This window comes from Ostrinia furnacalis, unplaced genomic scaffold, assembly GCF_004193835.3.
Source record: "Ostrinia furnacalis isolate ACB-3 unplaced genomic scaffold, ASM419383v2 OfSCF7552, whole genome shotgun sequence".
In the NCBI taxonomy this organism is placed as follows: Eukaryota; Metazoa; Arthropoda; class Insecta; order Lepidoptera; family Crambidae; genus Ostrinia; species Ostrinia furnacalis.
In genome coordinates, this window is record NW_021137791.1 from 116,539 (window position 1) to 142,754 (window position 26,216).

The 26,216-nt window shown below is 38.3% G+C and overlaps 1 protein-coding gene across 5 annotated transcripts; it reads right to left on the reverse strand.

The window, feature by feature from the left end:
- On the reverse strand, positions 1-25,781 carry LOC114365069 (uncharacterized). Of its 5 annotated transcripts, none has more exons than XM_028321522.1 (10): positions 25,314-25,781; positions 12,400-12,532; positions 10,262-10,352; positions 6,341-6,593; positions 5,786-6,310; positions 5,094-5,183; positions 4,168-4,236; positions 2,516-2,596; positions 1,365-1,444; positions 1-168 (listed from the first exon to the last, which is right to left on the reverse strand). In XM_028321522.1, the coding sequence occupies exons 1-10, from the start codon at positions 25,522-25,524 to the stop codon at positions 145-147; spliced, it is 1,557 nt and encodes a 518-aa protein (XP_028177323.1). In that variant the 5' UTR covers positions 25,525-25,781; the 3' UTR covers positions 1-144. The 5 variants fall into 5 exon arrangements, with proteins under 5 accessions (XP_028177323.1, XP_028177324.1, XP_028177322.1 ...); XM_028321523.1 differs by having other exon boundaries at positions 5,786-6,220; positions 6,281-6,593; XM_028321521.1 differs by having other exon boundaries at positions 5,786-6,593; positions 25,326-25,781.
- Between the last annotated feature and the right edge of the window lie 435 nt (positions 25,782-26,216).

The following is a 26,216-nucleotide window of genomic DNA, read 5'->3' on the forward strand; positions in this document are numbered from 1 at the left end:
TTGATCGAATTTTTAATCGATAAAATATTTTTATATAAATATAAAATAAAAATATGACTTCTCCAGAGATTTTGTCATTTAGAAGATTTACTTTATTGCTAAATATATATTTATATATCAATTTCACCTTTGGAATGTCTCTCGTCACTGCAGGATCCTAGAAATATCCTGAAAACAAAAATAAATTACTTTTAATTATATTGAAAAATTTAATAAAATTGCAAAACAAGTATAGTTTAGCTTTTTAGCGAGTTTGTATTTAATCTAGCGGCCGGCCGCGACTTCGTACGCGTGGATCCCGTTTTACCCCCTTAGGGAGCGGAGTTTCGTAAAATCCTTTCTTAGCGGATGCCTACGTCATAACATCTACCTGCCCCCCTAGACAAAACGCACTTTTTGATCGAATCGAAAATCGAATCCGTCAAAACTACATACAAAAAAGGGGCTTTTCGACCACTTTTCGACTGCTTTGCGATTATAATTTGCACTTTGTCTAGACCCACTGCATGCCAAATTTCAGCCCGATCCGTCCAGTGGTTTGGGCTGTGCGTTGATAGATCACTATGTCAGTGAGTCACCTTTGAGTTTTTTAATATACAGGGTGTTAGGTAAATGGGTATAATGAGCCGACACTAGCCCATGTTAACATGGTCATATAAATGGTATGGTGAAGTCAGAAATTTGATATCATCATTTTATTTTTTTAATTTTCATACAAAATAAATTTTATAAATACCGATTTGTATGAAAATTTAAATAATTAAAATGAAGATATCAATTTTCTGACTTCACCATACCATTTATATGGCTGGTGTCGGCTCATATACCCATTTACCTAACACCCTGTAGAAGACTGGATACTAAAGGTGGATTTATATTTGTTTAACGTATTGTGTCGTGACGCATCAGAACGGAATTAGTTGTCATACATTTAGTATGCGACACGTCAGAAGCCGATGGCGTCACTATTTTGCCAACTCAATTAAAACAAATTTTTAATTTTTTTTTGTAAATTCCACCGCCAAAAATCTTAATTTAAAATCAATTAAGTTATTAAGATCACAATGAAGTCTTTAAAAAAAGTTGTCAAATATCCAAATCCATTTTTTTAAGTTATTCAAAAGTTAACTTGCTAACTTTGAACTGGACGGAAGTCGAAGCTTAACTTCAAACTCCTGTTCTTCTGATATTTCGTTGCGGGTCCAATGACAGTTTAACTTTCCCCGGGACAAACTTGGCCTTCACTGGTTGTGTTATTGGCGGTCAAGCTGTAGATCCTGGCCACACAGGAGTTGCAGCGGTGGGAACGAGAGGTGGGAAGTCCCGTATGCCCAGCAGTGGGACGTAAACTTGTGGATATTTACCTCATACCGCTGCAGTAAGTGTGGGCTGTTGTAGTGCGGACTCTCGCTGTAGAAGAACGGTCTCTTCATTGTGTTCTGCCCTGGGAATGAGAATTTGGCAATAAATAAATAAAATCATCAGCATCATCATAAATAAAATATTGATAGGGTAGGATAGGGTAGACTCCAAAAATATCAATCATGGTCATAATTATTGTCCTAATTAAATAAATAATGTAAAAATAATTATTTTTCTACTTTTTAGTGTACTTTTTTGGAGTCAGTTTAATTTTTAAAGTCATTTTTTTTGTATGTCGTGACAAATAAAGGTGTTCTTCTGTTATTAAAAACTCTTAGCGATTAGAGTCGCTTCTCAAACTAAATTTTAAATAAACATCTTGAAATATATAATTGCCTACGGCGGGACTCGAACCCACGACCTTCCGCTTGCCGGGTGATTCGACTGCTCGGAAATTGACATGTCAATTTGTCAATCGGATTTTATAAAAGTTATTTTGTATGAAAATTTAAAAAATTAAAATGATATCAAATTTCTGACTTCACCATACCATTTATATGACCATGTTAACATGGGCTAGTGTCGGCTCATATACCCATTTACCTAACACCCTGTATCAGGGTGGAATTTTTTAATGCCACCTGGAGGGAAAGTACTCTTAATATTGTAGATAGAATTTTTTTCTCAAAGGAAACATTCCTTTATTTTTGAAAAGAAATAGAATTGCAATCAAAGATTTCCAATAATTTGCTTGCCACACCCGGGAATCGAACCAACTAAAATCTGCTAAAAATTACACCCTGTATTTTTATTACATCGATCGTTAGGGTTAAGTATAAGGATTAAATCTCTCTAACAAACTTGATAAATCAAATGAAAGGAAAACCATGAAATCTTAAATTATTTTAAATATGTACAGGAAATTGTATGGTATGGTAGAGAATTTTCGAAAAAAATTCGAAAATCTTTGCATGCAATTCTATTTCTTTTCAAAAATAAAGGAATGTTTTCTTTGAGAATTTTTTTCTATCTACAGTATTAAGAGTACTTTCCCTCCAGGTGGCATTACAAAATTCCACCCTGTATTTATATTATAAAAGAAAACCTATAAATTTTATAGATTTTCTTTTGTATTCTATTCAACAAGACTCACAGAGTTGCGGGTGCGCCGCGAGCGCGTTCTGCTTGGCGATGAGAAGCTCAGGCCCGAGTCGTGCTTCGCCGTAGTAACCGCCTGCGGACATACATTCACCATTCAAAAACAAATCAAACAATTATCAAAGTAATAAATAATAATAACTAGCTGACCCGGCGAACTTCGTACCGCCGTAGCGTAGAGATTTTCTTTATATTTTTTTCCGTAAAAACCTTATACAGAGTATTAGAAAACTACAAAAAAAAAATCAGCCAAATCGGTCAAGCCGTTTTCATGTCATGTCGTGACAACGGAAAACGGGTTTCATTTTTATATATATAGATAAATAACTTTATTCTCACCATAGTCAATTTACAGTGCAATAGGTACACTTAAAAAACTAGGTACAATGAAGGTAGGACAAAAAAATAATAATCTCGCAGTATTACAATGTAAGCAGGTTTGGTACGTACACAATATAGTTGGTCTCTCAGTAGGACTATGGCGGGCTAATGCCTGAATTAGGAAAATCCTGTATCTCAGGTTATTAACCCTCCACCCCATTCTAGGGTCAAAACAAAATAAGGAAAATATTAACAAGTAAATAAGTATAAGTAAATACAAATGAGTAGGTCATCTTCAATTTATTTAGTACGGCGCGGCGCGACCGCACACACTGACAAAATTCGGGGCAACTCCCCGCTAATCCCCGCTAAATTTTGTCAGTGTGTGCGTGCGCGCCGCATACGTATTGGCGCGCTCACATACAAACCGCGCTCGGTGCGTTTCTATGAAGATGACCTACTCATTTGTATTTACTCTGCAATTATTAAACCCACAGATCACTGAAACTAAAGGAAAACGTGAAAAGGGGGCGGGGCCAGTGTGGCAGCAATATGCCCAAAAACAGAACACAGCTGCAGACGTCATAAACAGTTTACATTGCTAGCGTAGAACTAAATATTATTCGAACGTTGAGTACCTACCTACTGATACCGCAGTGGATAATGAACACATTCAAACTAAAGCCCGGTCTGTGAGCACGTAGAATTTTGTCCAATGACCCCAAGCTACCCATCCTTATCGCTCGCGCGTAATTATATTGCTGTCGCGACTGTGCGACGCGCGCCCGCAGTGAGTGTGCGAGCGCGACAAAATTCTACGTGCTCGCAGACCAGACTATAAGCATTTTAATATAAGGTGTTGAAGCCATATATAAACACAGCAGGAACCTACTATACAGGGTGACTTTGAAATCGTTGGCGTCCTTTTAATATAATACTCGTGATACATAGTGCATTCCCCAAATATGAGACAAATCCAATGAGATTTTTTGTCATTGTTTTTACTATTTGTATTAGTGTGCTCTTAAAAAGAGTTTAAAACTATTTTACAGTTAACTAAACTTTAACCTATACATTTAGTTGCCAAATAACACTTAATACATCGAAATAAGATTAAAATTAAAATTGATGTGATAGAGCCTTATTTTAAAAGAATGCCAACGATTTCAAAGTCACCCTGTATAGTGATGTGTCAACTCGATTTGATAACTCGAGTTACCTAAAAGTGGATGTAATGGTGCCAAATAAACATTTTTTCTCTTTCTTTTTTAATAAAATTTTCCCTTCAGGTGCCATTACGAAGGAAAAAGAAAATTAATAACTCACCAGTGACGTTATTGTGCCCATTGCTGGGAAAGTATGGGCTGCCTTGCGGCTGCATTACGTTATCACAGCCTGCAACAACACAATAAAAAAATATAAATAAATATCCTTGGACATTTAACACTGCGCTTCTAGTCCCAAACTAAGCAAAGCTTGTACTATGGGTACTAGACAACGGATATAAACATACTTAAATACTTTTTTTTTGTAAATACATACTTATTATACATAGAAAACACCCAGTCCAATACAAACAAATATGTTCATGAACACAAATGTTTGTACTGTGCGGGAATCGAACCCGCTACCTCCGGAATAGTAGTCCATTTCGAATCATTACACCAAACGGCCGACTAAACAATGGTACAATACATTACGTATTCATTGATTTTATTTATTAGGACAACCAACAAATAAACACGCATACATGGAAATGAATTACTATAACTAAAAGTGCTTAGAACAAAGTGTTGTCTTAAAGGCTGCCACGGCATGCAATGTTGCTAATTTAAAAACTAACAAATAGAAACACAGTGACTATAGTCCGGTCCCTGAGCACGTAGAATTTCGTACAATGACCCCAAGCTACCCATCCTTATCGCTCGCGCGTAATTATGTTGCTGTCGCGCTCGCACCACACTCACTGCGGGCGCGCGTCGCACAGTCGCGACAGCAATATAATTACGCGCGAGCGATAAGGATGGGTAGCTTGGGGTCATTGGACAAAATTCTACGTGCTCTGCGACCAGACTAACTATATTTACTTTCATCATCATCATCATTTCAGCCACAGGACGTCCACTGCTGGACAAAGGCCTCCCCCAAGGTTTTCCACAAACGGTCCTGCGCTACCCGCATCTAGGTTCCCGCGACCTTCACCAGATCGTCGGTCCACCTAGTAGGGCCTAGTCTAGATTACGATCACTCACCAGCTTCGGGCTCCTGCTTGACGTGATGCGTAAGATGTTCCGCTATCCTCGCTTCTCGCAGACGCCGCGAGGCGTATAGGGAATTCGCATCTGAAAGAGAAACAACCATGTTTGTAGCGAGTTATAAAGTCCGGTCGACGAGCACGTAGAATTTCGTCCAATGACCCCAAGCTACCCGTCCTTATCTCTCGCGCGTAATTATATTGCTGTCGCGCTCGCACACTCCTGCGGCCGCCCGTCGCACAGTCGCGATAAGGATGGGTAGCTTGGGGTCATTGGACGAAATTATACGTGCTCGGCGACCGGACTTTAGACACAATACAGTGAACTGTCCCTCCCGTGACATTGATAGGGAGGCGCCACCGTCAATACCGGAACGCTGGTTCCGATTTTTGAAATGATGGAAACCATATAGTTGACCGATGTAGGTCATCTATAAAAAGGTTTTGACGCAGAACGTCATATTCGCAGAATGTCATCGCGAAAAATTTGGTCACTTTCTCAAAAAGAAACTTTCGCAAAATGTCATTAACAATTTTTTTCCTGTATCTTTTCGAAAATGTGAATGACATTCTGCGATTGTGACCTTTTGCAAAAGTGACATTCTGCGGAAGTTACTTTTTGAGAAAGTGTCAGTGTGACGTGCTAATTTTGAGACACCCTGTATAAAAGATAAATAGAAAATGTCTCACCCAATTGGTCCTTAGTCCGCTCGTACAAAAACTTGTCTTCCTCGACATTTATATCTATCTCTTGTTTTATATGATTCTCATTGAAGAAGTTCTGATTCTCAGTAACCCTGTGTTGTTCCTGCAACATTTGAAGATTCTGCTGTTGATTCCTTAGTATATCCACGCTATCCGGATATCCGTTCTGGTACCACGCATCCGGACGGTTGCTGTACCCTTTATCACTGAACGTCGGGTACAAATCCATTTTCGGGTACGATTCCATCGATTTGGGGTACGATTCTAAAGGTTTTTCGTACCCGTTGTGCGATTTTCTTTCTAGCGCGTATTTTTCAGCTTCATTGTTGTATTCCTCGTTCGTTTGAGGTATGTAATCATCTTCGGTTTTGGTGTAGTCTTTAGGCGTGTCGTATTTCTCTGTATCTTTGTGGAACGTATCTTTTGGGAACGCGTCTTTCTGATACGTATCTTTTGGGAACGGGTCTTTCTGATACGTATCTTTTGGGAACGGGTCTTTCTGATACGTATCTTTTGGGAACGCGTCTTTCTGATACGTATCTTTTGGGAATGCGTCTTTTTGATACGTATCTTTTGCGTATTGGCTCTGTTCTTTGTAGTTCTGGTAGTCTACTTCTAAAGGCTTGTCTTCAAAGCCTTGTGTATCATCTTCTTCGGATTGCACAGGGTCAGTTTGCATGATGGCGTCCTGTTTCTTTGGCTTGGGGTGATGGGGCGCATTGTGCGGCATTGGGGGCTGTTGTGGGGATATCGTGTGGGCGATCGCGCTTAGTGTCTGAAGACGGTAGGCTAGCTGTAACAATAGAGTGTTTAATTATTATTCAAATACTAAATCTATATTTATTATGTTTATAACATTATAATAGCCTAGTTTCCTAAAAAAAACTTTTAGTCCATCAATTATTTTATCAAAAAATATTGGACATGTATGTTTTTATTTGTCAATCAAGTTATAGTGCGTTGAAGTTACGCGTGACGTCACAAAGTGCTACACTTTTAACCACGCCTTGGCGTCACGTGCTTCTACTTTGAACTTACGCGCTTTCTCTCTTTAAATTTTAATTAGTTTGAAAAAGTGAAAAATACGTGTCGAGTGTTTTTTGATAAGTTAACTGACGGACTATTTCAAACTACAACTATATTCAAAGTACATACATACACATGCATGTCATAAGATAAAAAAAATCGCAAAATAAATCCAAACAATACAAAGTTATTCTGAGGTCAAAACTTAAAGATATTTTGCATTTGAATTATTGAAATCTTACAAAATTGCGATTTACTTTTCTCGTGTCAAATATCATGAATGGAAATAAAATATGTTACTAACATATTACATTACAAGATAAAAATATGTAAGATGCTGTGCAATAACCTTGGTGACAGCCTTTATCCTTTAGCCGATGGGGCAGCAAGGTTCTGGAGTGGAAGCCACGTACCGGAAAGCGCAGCGTAGGACTTCCACCCACAAGGTGGACCGACGACCTCGTAAAGGTAGCGGGAAGGCGCTGGATGCAGGCCGCCACCAACCGGCCATTGTGGAAGTCATTGGGGGAGGCCTATGTTCAGCAGTGAACGGATATGTAGGGGTAGTTGACAGACACCATAATCATCAGGTCATTTAGGAAAGAAGAAAGTAAAACATTTATTTGGTTCTTACACAAAATTCAAATTACACATTTACGCCCATATTCATATGCATTACTATGAGGTCTCACAGTGCGCGTGGACGCACAGGGTGACACGCGAACCAATTACAGAGCTCTATTCAACGCTGTGCGTTCCATTTGCCGCTTCACTTAAGCATCGTTTGTGAATACGGGCGTTATTCTCCATTCGCGAGAAGAAACAGTGCTTGTTTCTGCACATTAATATTAAAAAGACATTAATTTCTTTGGCAATGTATTCAAATTAAAGCCTTATTTTTTTAATAGTCAATTTCATTATTTTCTTGTTTTTAAATAGCTAGTTTTAAGGGGTTCCCTGTCACCTGGAAACTTAAACAGGGGTTGTGAGCCGAAAGTTTGAGAAACCCTACGCCAAACTTATAGCATAACTAGCTTTTGCCCGCGGCTTCACCTGCGTGAAATTTAGTTTGTCACAGATCGTCATAAATTATAGCCTATCTGGGGGCACGGCAGTGCCCCCGCCAAGTCGAGCGCGAAGCATATGTTATTGTGGGATATAAACAATAATACTGTAAAGTTTCAACAAGATCCGATCAGTAGTTTTTGCGTGAAAAAGTAACAAACATCCAGACATCCAAACTTTCGCATTTATAATATTATGTAGTAGCATAATAGCATCAAAGACAGTCACATAAGGTGCAAGTGTTTAACACACGAATCTACAAGTATATTATGTAAAGCATGTTTTTGTGAATTTCGTATAAAGTAAAAAAATGTCTACAAGGAAAACGCACAGGTAATGTACATAGAGACAAAACAGCACGTGTTAGTCACTCGCTCGATGCATGACTGCAAAAACTAAATGAATCGTTTAAATTAAATTAAATTTTAGTAAATGGACCAGGTTTATTCCACTGCTCGTTCGTTCATTTCAGCCGAAAGACGTCCACTGCTGGACAAAGGCCTCCCCCAAGGATTTCCACAAAGACTGGTCCTGCGCTGCTCGCATCCAGGCATCTCCCGAGACCTTCACCAGACCGTTTATTCTCACCTGTCATCCGCTTTGCAATAGAGGAATTCGAACCTTAACTTCGAACTCCTCCTATGTTCTTCTGATTAATGTCGTTGCGGGTCCAATGAATGACAGTTTAACTTTCCCCGGGACAAACTTGACCTTTACTGGTTGGGTTATCGGCGGTCAAGCTGTAGATCCTGGCTACACAGGAGTTGCAGCGGTGGGAACGAGAGGTGGGAATAGTCCCGTCATTGAGTTTGTCACATGGACTTAAAAAAATACTCTAACAGGTAGAAAGAGTGGCAACCTGATTAGTATCATTGAAGTTCGAAAAAGTTAATATAACTTCTAAAAAACAACTACCAGAGAGGGTTGAAATTTCACCCCACTTATGGGTTTTTTCTCGAAGATTAAATGTAGAAAACGGCCTTAGTTTGTCGGGCAGATTGTATAAATATTCAAACGCCCGTATTCACAAACGATGCTTGCTTAAGTGAACGCACAGCGTTGAATAGAGCTGATATTGGTTCGTGTGTCACCCTGTGCGTCCACGCGCACTGTGAGACCTCATAGTAATGTTTGTGAATACGCGCGAAAATCTCGTGACAACACGCAGTGAGCACGTGTTGGTGACGTGACGTCACGCTCAGCTGTTTCCATACAAATTTAAACGCTATCTTTTCACTATCGAACTAGCAAACTGAAAACTTCCTCTTTTTTGAGTTGGTTAAAAAGAAAAGATTAATAGTGACTGAGTTTCTTGCGCTGCTTCTTCTCAGCACTGGCCCATTTATTGTCCCGAAGCAGTGGTAGGGTTAACACTGGGACGTGTTAAAGTGCTTTTTAAAAGCCTACTAGCATAAAGAAATGAGTTTTTTAGGTAATCGAATCAGAAATGAGGAGATCCGTAAACGAATTACAGTCGCTGACATAGCCCGACGGATTAGCAAGCTGAAGTGGCAATGGGCAGGGCACATAGTTCGCAGAACTGACGGCCGATGCGGCAGCAAGGTTCTGAAGTGGAGGCCGCGTACCGGAAAACGCAGCGTGAGACGTCCACCCACAAGGTGGACCGACGACATCATAAAGGTAGCAGGAAGGCGCTGGATGCAGGCCGCTACCAACCGTGCGATGTGGAAATCATTGGGGGAGGCCTATGTTCAGCAGTGGACGTCCTATGGCTGAAATGATGTTCGTTCGTTTCAGCCAAATGACGTCCACTGCTGGACAAAGGCCTACCCCAAGGTTTTCCGCAATGAACGGTTCCCCAGGCTCTTCCCGCGACCTTTACCAGATCGTCGGTCCGCCTAGTAGGAGGCCTGCCCACGCAACGTCTTCCAGCCCGTGGTCGCCACTCGAGAACTTTCCTGCCCCAACGGCCATCGTCTCTACGAGCTATGTGCCCCGCCCACTGCCACTTGATTTTAGCAATTCTGCGAGCTATGTCGGTTACTTTGGTTCTCCTGCGGATCTCCTCATTTACGAGACTATTCCCACCTCTCGTTCCCACCACTGCAAATCCTGTGTAGCCAGGATCTACAGCTTGACCGCCACAAAAAACCAACCAATGAAGGTCAAGTTTGTCCCGGGGGAAAGTTAAACTGTCATTGGACGGTGGACCCGCAACGAAATTAATCAGAAGAACATAGGAGGAGTTCGAAGTTAAGGTTCGACTTCCCTCCATTGCAAAGCGGATGACGGGTGACAAACAAAGGTTTAAAACCTTTAAGAAAAGATTTCCTCATTTCTGATTCGATCAGGCAGGGAAACTCTGAGCATGAAATGATGATGATGTATAAATAACGAGGGTGTACTTACATTAACGTCTGCCATTTCTCCGCTGTTGACTGCCGCGTCTTGCGTTAATGCGTGGTGGTGGTGTGGCAGTGACCACTTATCCGACTTATCGCTGGAAAAAAACATAAATAAATTAATAAAAAGCGAAAGGACACTGATTGAATGACTCACTGAATGAAACTACAAGTGCTAGGAGTCTCAAATTTTGCATGGGGGTTCCTTTTAGAAAGTAGGTGCTCACTAAGACGGGATTTTGCAAAATTCAACCTTTAAGGGGTAAAACGGGGCTTCGCGCGCGTGGTATTTTGTCTGTCATGAGTCATAGAAAAACTTTATCGCGCGCGGCCCTGTTTCAAAAACCGGGATAAAAACTATCCTATGTTCTTTCCCGGGACTCAAACTATCTCTATGCTAAATTTCATCAAAATCGGTTCAGTGGTTTAGGCGTGAAAGCAAGACAGACAGAGTTACTTTCGCATTTACAATATTAGCAGGAAGTAGGATAGGTATACAAACAGTTCACAGTCTTGTGCCAAATAATAAAACTATTATTATTTATCATTATTTAGGGAAGCGTACGACTTTCTACGATTCGATAACTCTAGTCTGCTACGCTCTTCAGTCTATGACGTCATTATCTGAGTTCAAAGTTCATTATTATCTTGATAATAAATGTTATTATTGCTGATAACATCAAACGGTGATTGTGTATTGCTAAAATTGTCTGCGCTACTGATTTCAGTGGACGTTTGATTTGGCTATCTTTTACTCGCGGAATCACGCGATTTTGGGTTGAATAAGATCTGAACTTTTCACATCATCATCATCATTTCAGCCACAGGACGTCCACTGCTGAACATAGGCCTCCCCCAATGACCTCCACAATGAAATTTTCACGTTTCTGTAGTATTTTAAACTAGCTTTCCGCCCACGTGGAATTTTGTCTGAGACAGAAAAACTTTATCGCACGCGTCCCTGTTTCAAAAAACGGGATAAAAACTGTCCTAATTCCTATGTCCTTTCCCGATACTCAAACTATATCTATGCCAAATTTCGTCAAAATCAGTTCATTGGTTTAGGCGTGAAAGCGACACAGACAGACAGAGTTACTTTCGCATTTATAATAGATAAGTGAAAAAAATAATAATTTGAGTTTATTTTCAGATGCGACTCCTAATAGTAGAAATTTAAATTGAAATGATTAGTATGTAGGTAGGCCTTTTTCAGGGCACATACACGTCCCAATATAGCTTGCCCTACCACCACTTCGGGACAACATATGGGCTAGTGCTGAGAAGAATAATATAAGGCGGAAGAAAATTAGTCACCTTTATTTCTTATTTAATACAGGAAAAAACCATAAAGTCAATATTCCTTCGGAATAGAGCAACAGCCACGAGCTGTCAAACGATACCGATTTTGGATGACACTGGATATGATTTGTCTGTCAGTGTCAGGATTATTTCACTGTTTTGCACAATAAATCAATCATTGAACCAGTCACCACGTTTCTGAAGCGCAATTTCTCATAAACATCCACGATTTCACTCGCGTACAATCTGAAAATATCTCAGAGTTCAAATTTGCCACAGCGTGCCACTAAGTGCCTCTGAACTGACAAATAGTTGTAAAAACGGTTCTGTTTGACGTGACAGAGACTGCATCACGCATAGGGTTGCCAGGTGTTTGGTTTTTTACGGTCTTGTCCGGCCAAATATTGGCTTGTCAAGCACAGAGTCCGGCTTTTGTGTTTTTGGACCTGGCAACCCTAAAATCACGTTGCTGCTAGTGACATCTCGCTAGCTCAGTTCTTTGTTGCTCTATTCGTTCCGCTAGGTAGGTATATTAACTTTATGGGAAAAAAACTCTGGCTCTACAGGGTGTTAGGTAAATGGGTATGTGAGCCGACACTAGCCCATGTTAACATGGTTATAAATGGTATGGTGAAGTTAGAAAATTGATATCTTCATTTTAATTATTTTATTTTTCATACAAATCGGATTTTATAAAATTTATTTTGTATGAAAATTTAAAAAAATATAATGATATCAAATTTCTGACTTCACCATACCATTTATAACCATGTTAACATGGGCTAGTGTCGGCTCATATACCCATTTACCTAACACCCTGTATATGAATAGATGATGTATACTCACATGATATCATCCTTTTTGCTCTCCCTATACTTGACGGTGCGGCTTTTCCTGATCACCATGACTGTGCCATCAGCGTTCAGTTTGGGCAGGTTCTGTGATGGGACCGCGTCTTTGCTGAGGGTCTTCCATTGCCCTGGAAACACAGGAACACTTTAATTATAAATAAATTAATAGTTTAAAAAACTGAATACACACTTAATTACTGCAGGCCAAATAAAGTGCTCGAAAAGACAAATCGTATAGATCTGTCCGGCTCTTTATGTGGCTCCAGTAACGCGCTGAGTTCGAAACTCAGTTTCGCATTTGAAATTGACACGTACTAATCAAAATAATTATGTGCTCATTATCCACTGCGGTATCAGTACTCAACGTTCGAATAATCATTAGTACTAAGCCAGCAATGTAAACTGTTTACATTATGACGTCTGCAGCTGTGTTCCGTTATTGGGCATATTGCTGCGACACAGGCCCCGCCCCCTTGTCACGTCTCCCTTTAGTTTCTGTGGTCTGTGGTCAGCTGGCAATGGAGAGGTGGGAATAGTACCGTTAAATCGAGTGACTTTGAGGCTATTTTTCAGCGCAAAAGGCTAAATAAATTAATGAATTCTGCCAAGAAGCTTGTTCGCGAAAGGAAGCGGCGGCTGTACATTTTGCGGATATTCTACGTGAATACAAGACCAACGACATTGCATCACAATGACAATAGGTCAAATGTCTTTCGGCGCATATTGAGTTTGCTGGAAAAGTTTTAGCGGCCTAACTAGTATATACCAGTATATTATAATAGTTACGTGCAAGCGATGCGATCCTTCCTACTGATTAGATCTACGATCGTTCGTTTCAGCCGAAAGACGTCCACTGCTGGACAAAGGCCTCCCCGAAGGTTTTCCACCAAGACCGGTCCTGCGCCGCCCGCATCCAGGCACCTCCCGCGACCTTCACCAGATCGTCGGTCCACCTAGTGGGAGGCCTGCCCACACTACGTTTTCCGGCTCGTGGTCGCCACTCGAGAACTTTTCTGCCCCAGCGGCCATCAGCTTTACGAGCTACGTGCCCCGCCCACTTGATTTTAGCGTTTCTGCGGATTCTTTACCTTATTAACTATCTTTTCCAATTCTTTTTGAATTGATGATTAAATATCTTGAAATTAACTTCAGCGGATTCAATTCCATGATTCACCATACGACCGTCTTGTGTAGTGATTCGCGTACCAGACTACTAAGGCAGAGTTCGCGGGTTTGATTCCCGTACAGTACAAAGATTTGTCCGTTACATATCTGTTTACATTAGTCTGGGAGTTTTTACGTATAATAATGTATGTACAGCCTTGGCCAAAAGTATTGAGCACCCATGTTATTTATTAATTTTGAAGGAATTATACATGTGTCTGAATCAAAACAGTTTTTAACAGTTTTATATTGTTTATTTACAACAAAAAAATAATACTTTGTTGGACCACCCTTCGCCTTAATTACTGCAGAAATTCTTTTTGGTAAAGATTGTACTAATTTATTACAATCGTCACATGTTAAAGCGTTCCACTCTTCTCGCAAGCGATGTTTTAGGTCTTCTTTTGTTATTATTGAATGGCGCCGGACCTTGCGCTTCAATAGACCACACAAATGCTCGATGAGGTTCAGGTCTGGTGACTGGGCAGGCCATTCAAGCAGCTCGATGTTATTGTCACTAAACCAAGCCATCTTTCGGTCAGCTTTGTGACAAGGTGCGTTATCCTGCTGGAATTTGACGCTCTTCATGTTGATGTCACCAAAAAGTGTTGTAAACGAGGGCAGAAGTGCGGATTCAAGAGCGTTTATGTACTTTGTAGAGTCCATGCGTCCTTCACACACAAACATTTCCCCAACTCCTGCGGCGCTCATGCACCCCCAGACCATCACACTGCCGCCGCCGCGTTTGACGGTAGGTACCACACACTCCGGGGTAAATTCTTCGTCTACTCGACGACGGACAAATGTCACACCAGGTGTGCCAACAATCTGTAAAGTAACGAAATTTTGTTAAGTGTTTTTCGGTCCAATATTTATTTTTACAAATATAGTTTTATAATATTATTGTCGCGTATTGTTATTACATGATATTGGCTAACTTACCTCAAAGTTTGATTCATCTGACCACACAATGTTTTTCAAATCTTCCTCAGTGAAAGTTTGGTATTTTAAAGCCTACTCGTAACGAGCTGTTTTGGTCTTTTCTGAGAGCCATGGCTTCTTTCTGGCTGTATAGCCCTTAAGCCCAGCTTCTTGGAGTCTTCTGCGAGTTGTTCTTGCAGAAATTGGCGTATTAATTTCAGCTGATAACTCAGCAGCGAGGTCGGAAGAAGTTTTTTTATGATTTTTCAAAGACTAACAATACTACAGTATCATAGCTAAACATCTCGAAACGTGTTTTATTGCACGTTGTGCCGTGAGTTTATGTTTCAAAACCTGTCAAGGAAAGGTTTTTATCAAATATCTTTGAGTATCTTTTATAGTTATCATGTATAAGCAGTATTTAGGGGGTGCTCAATACTTTTGGCCAAGGCTGTATTTCCAAAAGAAAAGAAATTGTGTGTAAGTTTATATCCGTTTCTTGTACGCATAGTACAAACCTTGCTTAGTTTAGATGGCGCAAACTCAATGTCCAAAGATAATTTAGTCAATGAATACGATGAAAAACCTAAACAATTTAATGATTGTTCCAAATAATTGTTTAAGAACAATTTGCTTCGATAAATTTCCCCGTTTCGATCGCTGTCTAGTATCCATAGTACAAGCTTTGCTTAGTTTGGGGCTAGAGGCGCAGTGTAAAATGTCAAAAGATATTTATTTATTTATTATTTATTTATTTATTGATAAATTGCTAAACTGTTTGTTTCCTCATACGTATAAATACTTCACCCGTAAACAATCGCACACAACGAAGATATTTGGGTGCACGGCAGTGCAACCGCCAAGCGTATATACCGCTAAGCGCCAATAGTGGCTGAGTTTCTTGCGCTGCTTCTTCTCAGCACTGGCCCATTTATTGTCCCGAAGCAGTGGTAGGGTTAATACTGGGACGTGTAAAAGTGCTTTTTAAAGCCTACTTGCATAAATAAATGAGTTTTATAAGTTTTTAAGCTGCGGAAATGCAGTCTACCATTATTTCCTTAAAGCCATTCAGGGACGTCCTGTTATCAAAATTTCAGGCCAAATTCTTTGAGATTGGTTGAAGAAGACTTAAAATGATACAGACAAAATTCCACGTGGGCGAAGCCGCGAGCGGAAATCTAGTAAATTCAAAGTCAAAGTCAAAATTTCTTTATTTGTTTGGACTAATAAATAGTTCTTACAAATCGTCATTTTGCTCTTAAGGAGCCTCTACATGTCTCATAATCTTTTTACCCTACCAGCGCTTCGAGACCAACATTTGGCAAGTGCTGAGAAGAAGCGCCGCAACAAACTCAGTCACCACTGTCTGCCGGTTAATATAAATAAATAGAAATAGTAGTAGTAGGTACATTCGATTCAGGAGCAGTTCACTGAATTAATATAATCCAACTGATATAGAGACTTATTACACTTGCAATCATGTGACTCTGTGAAGGAAGGGTCGCCAATAACGCATTGGGAATCCCCTTTAAGGTATACATCTTAAGAAGTAACACATCAGTAATTTTTTTTTCAAAGGGGTCACTTAAAAATTAGGGATTGATGGTGAAAACGGGCATCAGTCACCTTTGTGATTAATAAGAGAAATGACAGAAAGTTCTCCTAATCCTTATAACAATCAAATTTTCCATTATTTTTGGACCTCAAGACAAGGTGGGAAGTATATTCCCACTACCGTATAAAGGGTTCACATAGCTTTTTAATTTGCTTTTATGACATAACAACATAGGCACGGTGAAATCACAAAAACAAACAGGAAAGGCAGCGATGATGTGTTGGGAAAACCAGCTCGATTATTCGTGATGTCAAATGTGGTTAGTTTATCGCGAAATGTATGTGAAATGTTTGTTATTTTTAATAAAAACAGTAATTGTAATACTTTTTCAAATTACACGTTTTGAGCTGGACGTCAATCGACCGCATACGGAAAATTTTACAATAGGCTGGTTTCCTAAAGTAACACTGAAAACTTTTAGTCTGTCAGTTAATATGTCATAAAATATAGGACACCCACAGATCACAGAAACTAAGGGGAGATGTGTCAAGGGGGCGGGGCCGGTGTCGCATCAATATGCCCAAAAACAGAACACATTGCTGCAGACGTCTTAATGTAAACAGCTTACATTGCTTGCGTAGTACTAAATATTATTCGAACGTTGAGTACTGAAACTGAAGTGGATAATGAGCACATATTTTGATTACTTTGTTTGTGTCAATTTATAATGCGACACTGAGTTTCGAACTCAGCGCATTAGTTGGCATCTCTCTATATCTCTATGATATTAATTTGTCAATCTGAAAGCCACGATAGCCGAACGGTGAAGGGGTCGGACTGTCTACCCGTCTCTGAGGAACGCAGGTTCGAATTCCGCACCCGCTCGACTATTGTGGTGAACTCACTCGTGACACAAGTATATTTAGCTTAGTACGAGATTTGTGCAAAAAATGCTAATATTCTTTAAAAAAAAATCAAAGAAGTTGTATTGCGTTGAAGTTCCGCGTGACGTCACGCGGTGCACTTTTTACCACGTCGTGACGTCACAAGTCTCTACTGTTGAGCTTTGTCGCAATTTTCTATGTAATGGGTTACACGATGGTACAGAATCCCTCATGACTTTCCGACTCACACTTGACCGGGTTTTGTGGTTAGTTTTTGTTATCGATCAAGCTGTATCCTCTATGAATGAGAGAGGGAAAAGTACTTATACTAAAACGTTTGTTTTTATTTGTATAGAGAACAATAGTGTCTAGACAAACCTAAAAAGGATTTAGGACGCTATTTGGATCAAATATGTAATTGCTCAATAATGAATAATAAATTAAAAAAAAAAAAAAAAAATACTGCGTATATTTCCTACTTGATGGTTTTCCGAGTTGGCACAAAAGTGACGTCACATCGCTTTATATTCTTCTGATTATATTTTTTGCAGGTTAAAATAGTCAGGTCGTCGGTACACCTTGTGGGTGGACGTCCCACGCTGCGGTTTCAGGTACGTGGCCTCCACTCCAGAACCTTGCTGCCCCAACGGCCGTCAGTTTTGCATGCTATGTGTCCTGCACAAGGTGGACCGACGACCTGATAAAAGTAGCAGGAAAGCGCTGGATGCAGGCCGCTACCAACCGTGCGATGTGGAAGTCACTGGGCGAGGCCTATGTTCAGCAGTGGACGTCCTGTGGCTGAAATCATGATGATGATGATGGTCAACTATCTTTCGGAACTACTCAACCTTCACTGGTAGGGTTTTATTGGAGACCAAGCTGTTAGATCCTGGCTATACAGAAGTTGCAGTGACCGTAACGAGAAATGGGATATATCCCATTAAATTTCCTTAAATCTAGAGAGAATTAGTATCTTCCTCAGAAACCTTTTTCCGTCAAAAATCATCAACCATAAAAATAGACTCGTCGTCAGGTCATTTACGTCCGTATTCACAAACATTACTGAGGTCTCACAGTGCGCGTGGACGCACAGGGAGACACACGAGCCAATCACAGAGCTCTATTCAACGCTGTGCGTTCGATTTGCTGCTTCGCTCAAGCAAGCATCGTTTGTGAATACGGGCGTTAGTATCTTCTGAGCAACCTTTCTCTGTCAAAAACCATCATCCAACTTTACAAGAAAGACATCAGGTCATTTAGTCTCCACTGCAGAACGACCCTCTCCAATTTACCAGAGGCAAATGGAGGATTTGGCCTGCACTCCCCACGCTGGCCAGACGGGTTGGGGAGGCCTGATGTTCGCTTATTTTGTCCCTTAGTCGCCTATTACGACATCCACGGGAAAGAATGGGTGTGGTCTTATTCTACATACGTCACTAGTAACTCCATAATAACTCGTGAAAAACTTGACCTTCATTGGTTGTGATTTTATTGACGGTCAAGCTATAAATCCTGGCTATACAGGAGTTGCAGCGGTGGTAACGAGAGGTGGTAAAAGTCCCGTTTAGAGAACTAATGCCCGTTTTCACCATCAATCCCTAATTTTTAAGTGACCCCTATGAAAACAAAATTCCTGTTGTGTTACCATAGCACTTAAAAATTAAGGGATTGATGGTGAAAACGGGCATAAGACTTGTAAAAATATCTAAAATTCCAGGAAATCTGATTAGATTAAAGGCATAAAATTGACCTAATTCATTGCATACTCATGATATGTTTACAGCATGTGTTGGGAATCCCCAGATAGTAGTATCAGTCACTTCCTAAGTCCGTTAGTGTATAAATAAACTTTTAGAGCCGATTGCAGGACAGAGGCTAATGTTGTTTAGTAATTCCGCTTACGTTTGCTGAATAATTGGGCAGCTCTTATTTTTACTGTCGTACAAATTACTGCGAGTGATATTATAAATCCGAAAGTAATATTTCTGTTACCTTTCTCACCTAAACCACTGAGCCAATTTGGGTTAAGTTTGGTATCGAGATAGTTAAAAAGCCAGAGAAAAATATGGGATGGTTTTTAGTCTAGTTTTAATAAGAGCAAGTAAATTTTAATAAGTTTTTTTTTTTTTGATTTTTGGAAAGCTCTTGGTCTGAATCTCACATGATAGAAAGACCAGTGATGATCAGGCTGACGAGTGTTTGGTAGGTTATTCTAAGTCCACCTGGCTATCTACCACCATCTTACCTATGTCTGTCGCCGTAACAACAATGTTAACAATATTGTGTTTTGGCAGTTGGAAATAAGATAGCTAGTTCTTCTATGGTTGAGGCATGGTGAAATTAACAAGATCTTGAAAAAGAGGCTGACAAAGGTGACCGAGTTTCTTCCGCCACTTATTCTCAGCACTAGCACATAAATGTTGTCCCAAACTGGTGGTAGAGCAAGCTGTATGTATTTGGGACGTGTATACGTGCCTTTAAAAGGGCTTACATACTAATATAAAATATACTAGCTTTCCGCCCGCAGCTTCGCCCGCATGGAATTTTGTCTGCCACAGAAAAACTTAATCGCGTGCTTCCGTTTCAAAAACCGGGATAAAAACTATCCTATGGCTATGTCCTTTCCCGGGACTCAAACTATCTCTATGCCAAATATCATTAAAATCGGTTCAGTGGTTTAGGCGTGGAAGCAAGACAGACAGACAGAGTTTCTTTCGCATTTATAATATTGTAGTATAAATTTATTTAGATTTTTGAATGATATTGATAACTGACTTGAATTCGTGTTGTAATGTCGATTTATTATTATTCTTGTCAATCAACACCAGATATCAACAATCAGATGATAATCTTGCAACAACTATGCAGCTGGCCAATTTCAGAAATTTTTTACTGATTAAAATCATTCATTTTCTAGAATTACAACAAATTGTCGAATGGTTAAGCCAGGGTAGAAAAGGACTATCTATCTTCCCGTAAAAGCCCGATAGTGACTAACGCCCGTATTCACAAACGATGCTTGCCTAAGTGAAGCAGCAAATCGAACGCACAGCGTTGAATAGAGCTATGTGATTGGTTTGTGTGTCACCCACACACTGTGAGACCTCATAGTAATATTTGAGAATAGGGGCGTAAGGGACAATCGCGAACATCAGGCCTCCCCAACCTGTCTGGCCAAGTTAGGAGTGTAGGCCAAATCAAATCCTCCATTTGCAATGTTAACAGCATTGTTGTGTTCCGGCAGTTAGAGGTAAGATAGCCAGTTCCTCCGTGGTTGAGGATTCCGGGTGAAGCTCGCTTCCACCTTCGGCCTAATCGTCACTTACCATCAGGTGCGATACAGGCCAAGAGCTTCCTCGTTGTAGATAAAAAAAATAAATAAAAAAAGTCGGAATGAAGGGATTTCGGAATTGACATTGTCACATAAGCGACTTTTCTAGGGGGTTTGCCATTTCGATTTCGCTATCGAGCGATAAACCTACGCACGTGACATTGGCGGAAGAGTATGCCCACAGTGGCGTAAAAACATAAGTTCATCGCCATCAACAAAAGAAGAACGAACGATTACAGCAGAAGACTGAGGTTCAAGTCCACCATGATACACCATAATTAATTACTTGGATTAAAAGATAAAAGATTATGAAGCAGTTATGTAAGTTTTGTTTTGGCAGAGTGCATCATTTAATAGGATAGGATGATAAAATATAAGGGTCATTCCACAAAAATATGTCAACTCTTAGTCCGCGCCACATTTCACATGAAATATTTGTTAATATTTTATTCCAAAATTGTTAAATAACAGCTCGCAATGTGCTTTATTCATCACCCATTTATATTTTTTGAAACTGTTTTTAAAATATCTTAAATTCCTTTTGAATGACCCAAAACGTCATTCCCTAGGCATGTCCGTACTCCAAAAGTTTGTGTTTTGGGACCCACATTTATAAAAACATCAACTTTATCCTTTGTTTTAATAAACGAATAATCTATTTAAATGTATATTAAACCAAATTCTATTAATATTTTGCGGTTTCAATAAACAATAATTTGATTTTCTTTAGTTGATAAAGAGTCTACAGCTTTTAGCGTCATTCCCTCGCCACGGGCTGATTTTATAATTTTGCGCTTTAATATGTATTTAGAGTGAATGACATTTAGTTGAGTTTAAAGTACGATACGAAGTTATCCTCAGACCATACTGGCTTTGCGGTAGCCGTTTTTTTAATTAGTGCAAACGTGCCAGTTGTTGCGGAAAAATGTGTTAATCCAGTCGTCACTTCGTCAGTCCCTAGTTGAGTAGCTTTATTGATTACAATAAGAAATTGTATATAATTTAATTAGTATTTACGTGTGGTTTTTTGGCTATTTACGGCACATCGTATTAAGCATCTTATAATATAAAGTTAATCTGCATTTGTGTTAAGTTTTACTCCAAATCGTCAGTCCCTAGAGCGTCAGGCCCTAGCTTTAAACGGCACTTGGGACTAAATTACTAGTTAGGGAATGATGTTTTTTATATAGTGATAATAACAAAACAACTACATTATGTATATTAACTTATCTATAAATGTTAAGGTTATAAGTTTTATACTTTATTAGAAGTCATATAGGAGTAATGTAGTATGAAAAAATTGAAAATTATAATTTCTCCTAAAATAAAGCATAAAGTGACTGGCCCTTTTAGACATAACATAATTAATCAATAAACTATAATTTACACTAATAAAGTATTCAAAAGCATCTTAAAAAAGATACGGACAAAATGACGTCGAAAATATACAGATTTTTATGGAATGACCCATAAAAATATTAACATATTTATACACAAACTAATTCAGAGAAACTGTTGATCATTTGTTTATCTAAAACTTATTTGCATATTGAATTGGGTACAAAAGGCGAACTTAATGCCATATGGCATTTAACTCCAGTTAACCCTTTTACGGCAGTGGGAATATAGTTCCCACCATATTTTAAACTTTATTTTCTGTCAATTTCTGTCTTTGAAGATGCATTTTGGGTGTATGCTATGTACAATAATATTTATTTATAAAAAAAAATCTAATATGGCATTATAATGTCTGGTACACAAATAGTTCATGGCACCCAAAGTAGTCAAAAAGTTAAAGGTAAATACAGGACTTTCTACTTCTGCAACTCCTGTGTAGCCAGGATCTACAGCTTGACCATATTTAACATCTATACAGTGAAAGTCAAGTTTTTCCTGAGGAAAAGTTAAACTGTCATTGGAACCTAAGGCTACTGTAATTATTTACAAGACTGTAGCGGACTTAGTGACTACTTAAGGCATTTTTGGCAAAAAAAATAAATCAAATATTTTACCCACCAGTTATAGTGTGCAGATTGGAAAGATTTTTTACTGTAATCTAATCCCCATTAAAAAAATACAAATATTTGTAAAATCCAATTTAGTCAAAATATGTTTTGTCTCTGTCATTATTTACAATTTGAAATTGACAAGAATAAGACAAAACATATTTTAACTAAAATAGATTTAGCAAATGTTTGTATTTTTTAAGATTATAAGAGTAAGGCTGGGTTGCATCATCTTTCTTTTTTATCATATTTATTAAAGCTTTCAAAATTCAAAATTTATTTATTTGGAAATAATAGCACACTTTAAAATCCACAGTTAAACAGTCTTATTTAATTAATGTTGGTATTTCTCTTGATTGTGGCCCCACTTGGGTAAAAGCCTCCTCCAACATTTTCCATCTTTCCCTATCGCTGGCTATAATAATATCATCTTTCTATAACTTTAGCAAATGTCTAAAACCTGCCAAACTCCATAAAAAAACACCGGTTATCATTATAGTTATGGTTAAAGTTAGATGATGCAACTCAGCCTAAGAATTTTAATATCCTACTTATATTATAAATGCGAAAGTTTGGATGTCTGGATCTGGGTTCGAGGATATATATCAAGGGATATATATCAAGATATATATTGGATATATATCAAGCCGGTTTTGATGATATATATCAACTTTTAAAAATTGTTGCTGTATTTGTACTTTTTGACAAAGATTTTTATTTTTTTTAATTGATTTTGCCGTATTTAAAAGAATATTTTATGTTTTTGCTTTATTTGTCTGATTTTAAGTTTTAAAAACATTAAAAACATGTTAATGTAACACATATGCAACAGTATTCACGAATAATACAATAAAATAATAGTATGACTTTCATACAAACTTGATATATATCAAAGTTGATATACAGGGTGTTTGGCGCATCGTGTGCCAAAATTATTTGGCGGATAGAATGGGTCATTTCCTATATTTTCAGCCCCCATAACACGTTCCATGCCAGGCGGCTACTTTTATATGATTTTTTTTAGTAATTTCACCAAAATACCCAAATCGTATCATTTAATTTCGATTTTAAAAAAACTACTAGGCATAGCCTCAAAGTAAATATTTTGTTNTAGTTATGGTTAAAGTTAGATGATGCAACTCAGCCTAAGAATTTTAATATCCTACTTATATTATAAATGCGAAAGTTTGGATGTCTGGATCTGGGTTCGAGGATATATATCAAGGGATATATATCAAGATATATATTGGATATATATCAAGCCGGTTTTGATGATATATATCAACTTTTAAAAATTGTTGCTGTATTTGTACTTTTTGACAAAGATTTTTATTTTTTTTAATTGATTTTGCCGTATTTAAAAGAATATTTTATGTTTTTGCTTTATTTGTCTGATTTTAAGTTTTAAAAACATTAAAAACATGTTTATGTAACACATATGCAATGGTATTCATAAATAATACAATAAAATAATAGTATAGCTTTCATACAAAATTGATATATATCAAAGTTGATATACAGGGTGTTTGGCGCATCGTGTGCCAAAATGATTTGGCGGATAGAATGGGTCATTTCCTATATTTTCAGCCCCCATAACACGTTCCATGTCAGGCGGCTACTTTTATATTAAGTTTTTTAGTAATTTNTTTTGTTTTTACGTGCATTGATGTAGGGTTGCATCAAATCTAAATTTACTGGCAAATATCATCTAGTTTTTTTTTAAATTCAGCTTTGAAGTTTTCCGAAAAGTTAAAAATGGACTGAACAATTAAGTTTACATGGCTATAATAAAAAAAATAAAAGAGATAGCGATCTTCGGATTTTATCAAAACTTTTCTAGTCTATCCCCATTCAAACGGTATACTAATCTTGTTTAAATAATAACAACAACTTCACAAATTCCTTAAATTAGTGCATTGACTCTACTCGGACTGATATTCAAATTTTGAATTTTGAACCTTTTTTTTACTTTATAATAAGTTCAAAGCAGGTAAAAACTTCAAAAAATATTTATTTTGAGGCTACACCTAGTAGTTTTTTTTTAAATTGAAATTAAATGATGCGATTTGGGTATTTTGGTGAAATTACCAAAAATTAATATAAAAGTAGCCGCCTGGCATGGAACGTGTTATGGGGGCTTAAAATATAGGAAATGATCCATTCTATCCGCCAAATCATTTTGGCACACGATGCGCCAAACACCCTGTATATCTGATATATATCAAAGTTGATATATATCTGATATATATCATAAATATCCGATATTTTAATATTTATAATAAATATCGGATATTTTCGAACCCTGGTCTGGATGTTTGTTACTCTTTCACACAAAAACTACTGAACAGATTTTGTTAAAACTTTACAGTATCATTGTTTATAACCCAGAATAACATATAGGCTATAATGTATGACGATCTGTGACAAACTAAATTTCACACAAGAGAAGCCGCGGGTAAAAGCTAGTTAATTAATAATCACAAGTGGTAGAGGCTTTTGATTATACCGTGTTAACTTGTAGAGATTATATTCCAATAGGAAAAGTGCATTAGTGATTCTAACAACAACAAAATATTCTTACTAGAAGTTTCTCTGGTATTTACTGCGAAATTAAAATGCATTGTTCTCTCACAAATGCACTTCGTTGGAAAACTTACATTACCATGTTAATTTGTCTTCGTGACATTGGAGCATGTGATTTTGATGAATTTCCTTATCGTACATTTATTCTATTAGAATTCATTATTCTAATTTGAAGAATAAATGAATTCTCTAATAAGATACCAATTGGTTTTTGTGTATTGCAAAAAATGATCTTTTAGGCTGAAAAAATATGTTGCAAAACTTTTTTTTGTTGCCCAAAGTTGAGTAAAGTCAATTTGCGCGTCTTTCGCTGGGCTACATGACGTTTTTCAGCCAATTTCGGCTGAAAAAACAAAAAAAATAATGCGCCAAACAAATAAAACTCGTGCGCGGTGAGTCATCGCCAGGGATGATATGGGTCCGGATGACTGCAAATGCTATAACCAGATGGAAAAACCCAAATACCTTTAGTCTTACCCATAGTTGTGACGTTATAATCTGCCTGGGTGAAGTGGAGACTGCAAACTTTGGAATACTTCGTGTAAGGTTTGCCGCGCTTCAGAATTAGATTCCATTTATCAGCCATGTTCTCATCGCGCGGAAATCGGTGAAACTTCACGTTTTTCGTCTTGCCGGCGAGCGATGTGCATTGTGGTACCGTGCAATAATAACCCATCTTGAGCAAATCGGAAACCTTTGTTGTGACTTGTTACCAGTCTTGGTTATGTGCGGCGCCGATTACCGCTCGAGCACACTTATTTCACATCCAAACACTTGAAACTGGTTACGTTCTGCGTAGAAAACTGAATTATTTGTTGCAATCGTTATCACGTTGCTAAAAAAATGGAATCATCACAGTGCAGCCTTGAAAAATTTGACATGTATCACCTTTTTTCCCTTCCCCACTTCCCACTTTTTCAGAAAAAAAATGGCCACTTCCACCATAGACAACCGTCAGATGGTCGTCAAAATACTGCGAGCAACCGCGAGCAAATAGGACCAAGGCGAGCAAGAATCTCGCAGATACAGCCTACCACATTACGAATTTTTTTACTTTACGAATAATGTTTACATAAATAAATTGAAACTGCAAAACTGCAAATCCACGCAAACTTCTCGTGGTTCTACAAAATTGATAGCAATGTTCCCAAAACGTTTCCCATCTTCCCATGTAGCCAATGAGCTGTCAATACTTACAGGGACGGGTCTCGCCTCGAACTCTCGACTAGAATACATACAGAATACAAATAAAATACTACAGAATACAGAATGTCCTCGCTCTAATGCTTTTGCGATACAATAACGTTATACCGGTATTTTAATTTCAATAGACAATAGACGATTCCATCAAATATTTTTTCAAAATGG

Coding starts and splice junctions, on each gene's coding strand:
- LOC114365069 (XM_028321520.1), bottom strand. CDS start 25,524: ATGGGTTATTATTGCACGGTACCACAATGCACATCGCTCGCCGGCAAG. Junction 12,533..25,313: donor AACTATGGGTAAGACTAAAG/GTATTTGGGTTT, acceptor CTGTGTTTCCAG/GGCAATGGAAGACCCTCAGC. Junction 4,237..5,093: donor CAAGCAGGAGCCCGAAGCTG/GTGAGTGATCGT, acceptor GTGTTGTTGCAG/GCTGTGATAACGTAATGCAG.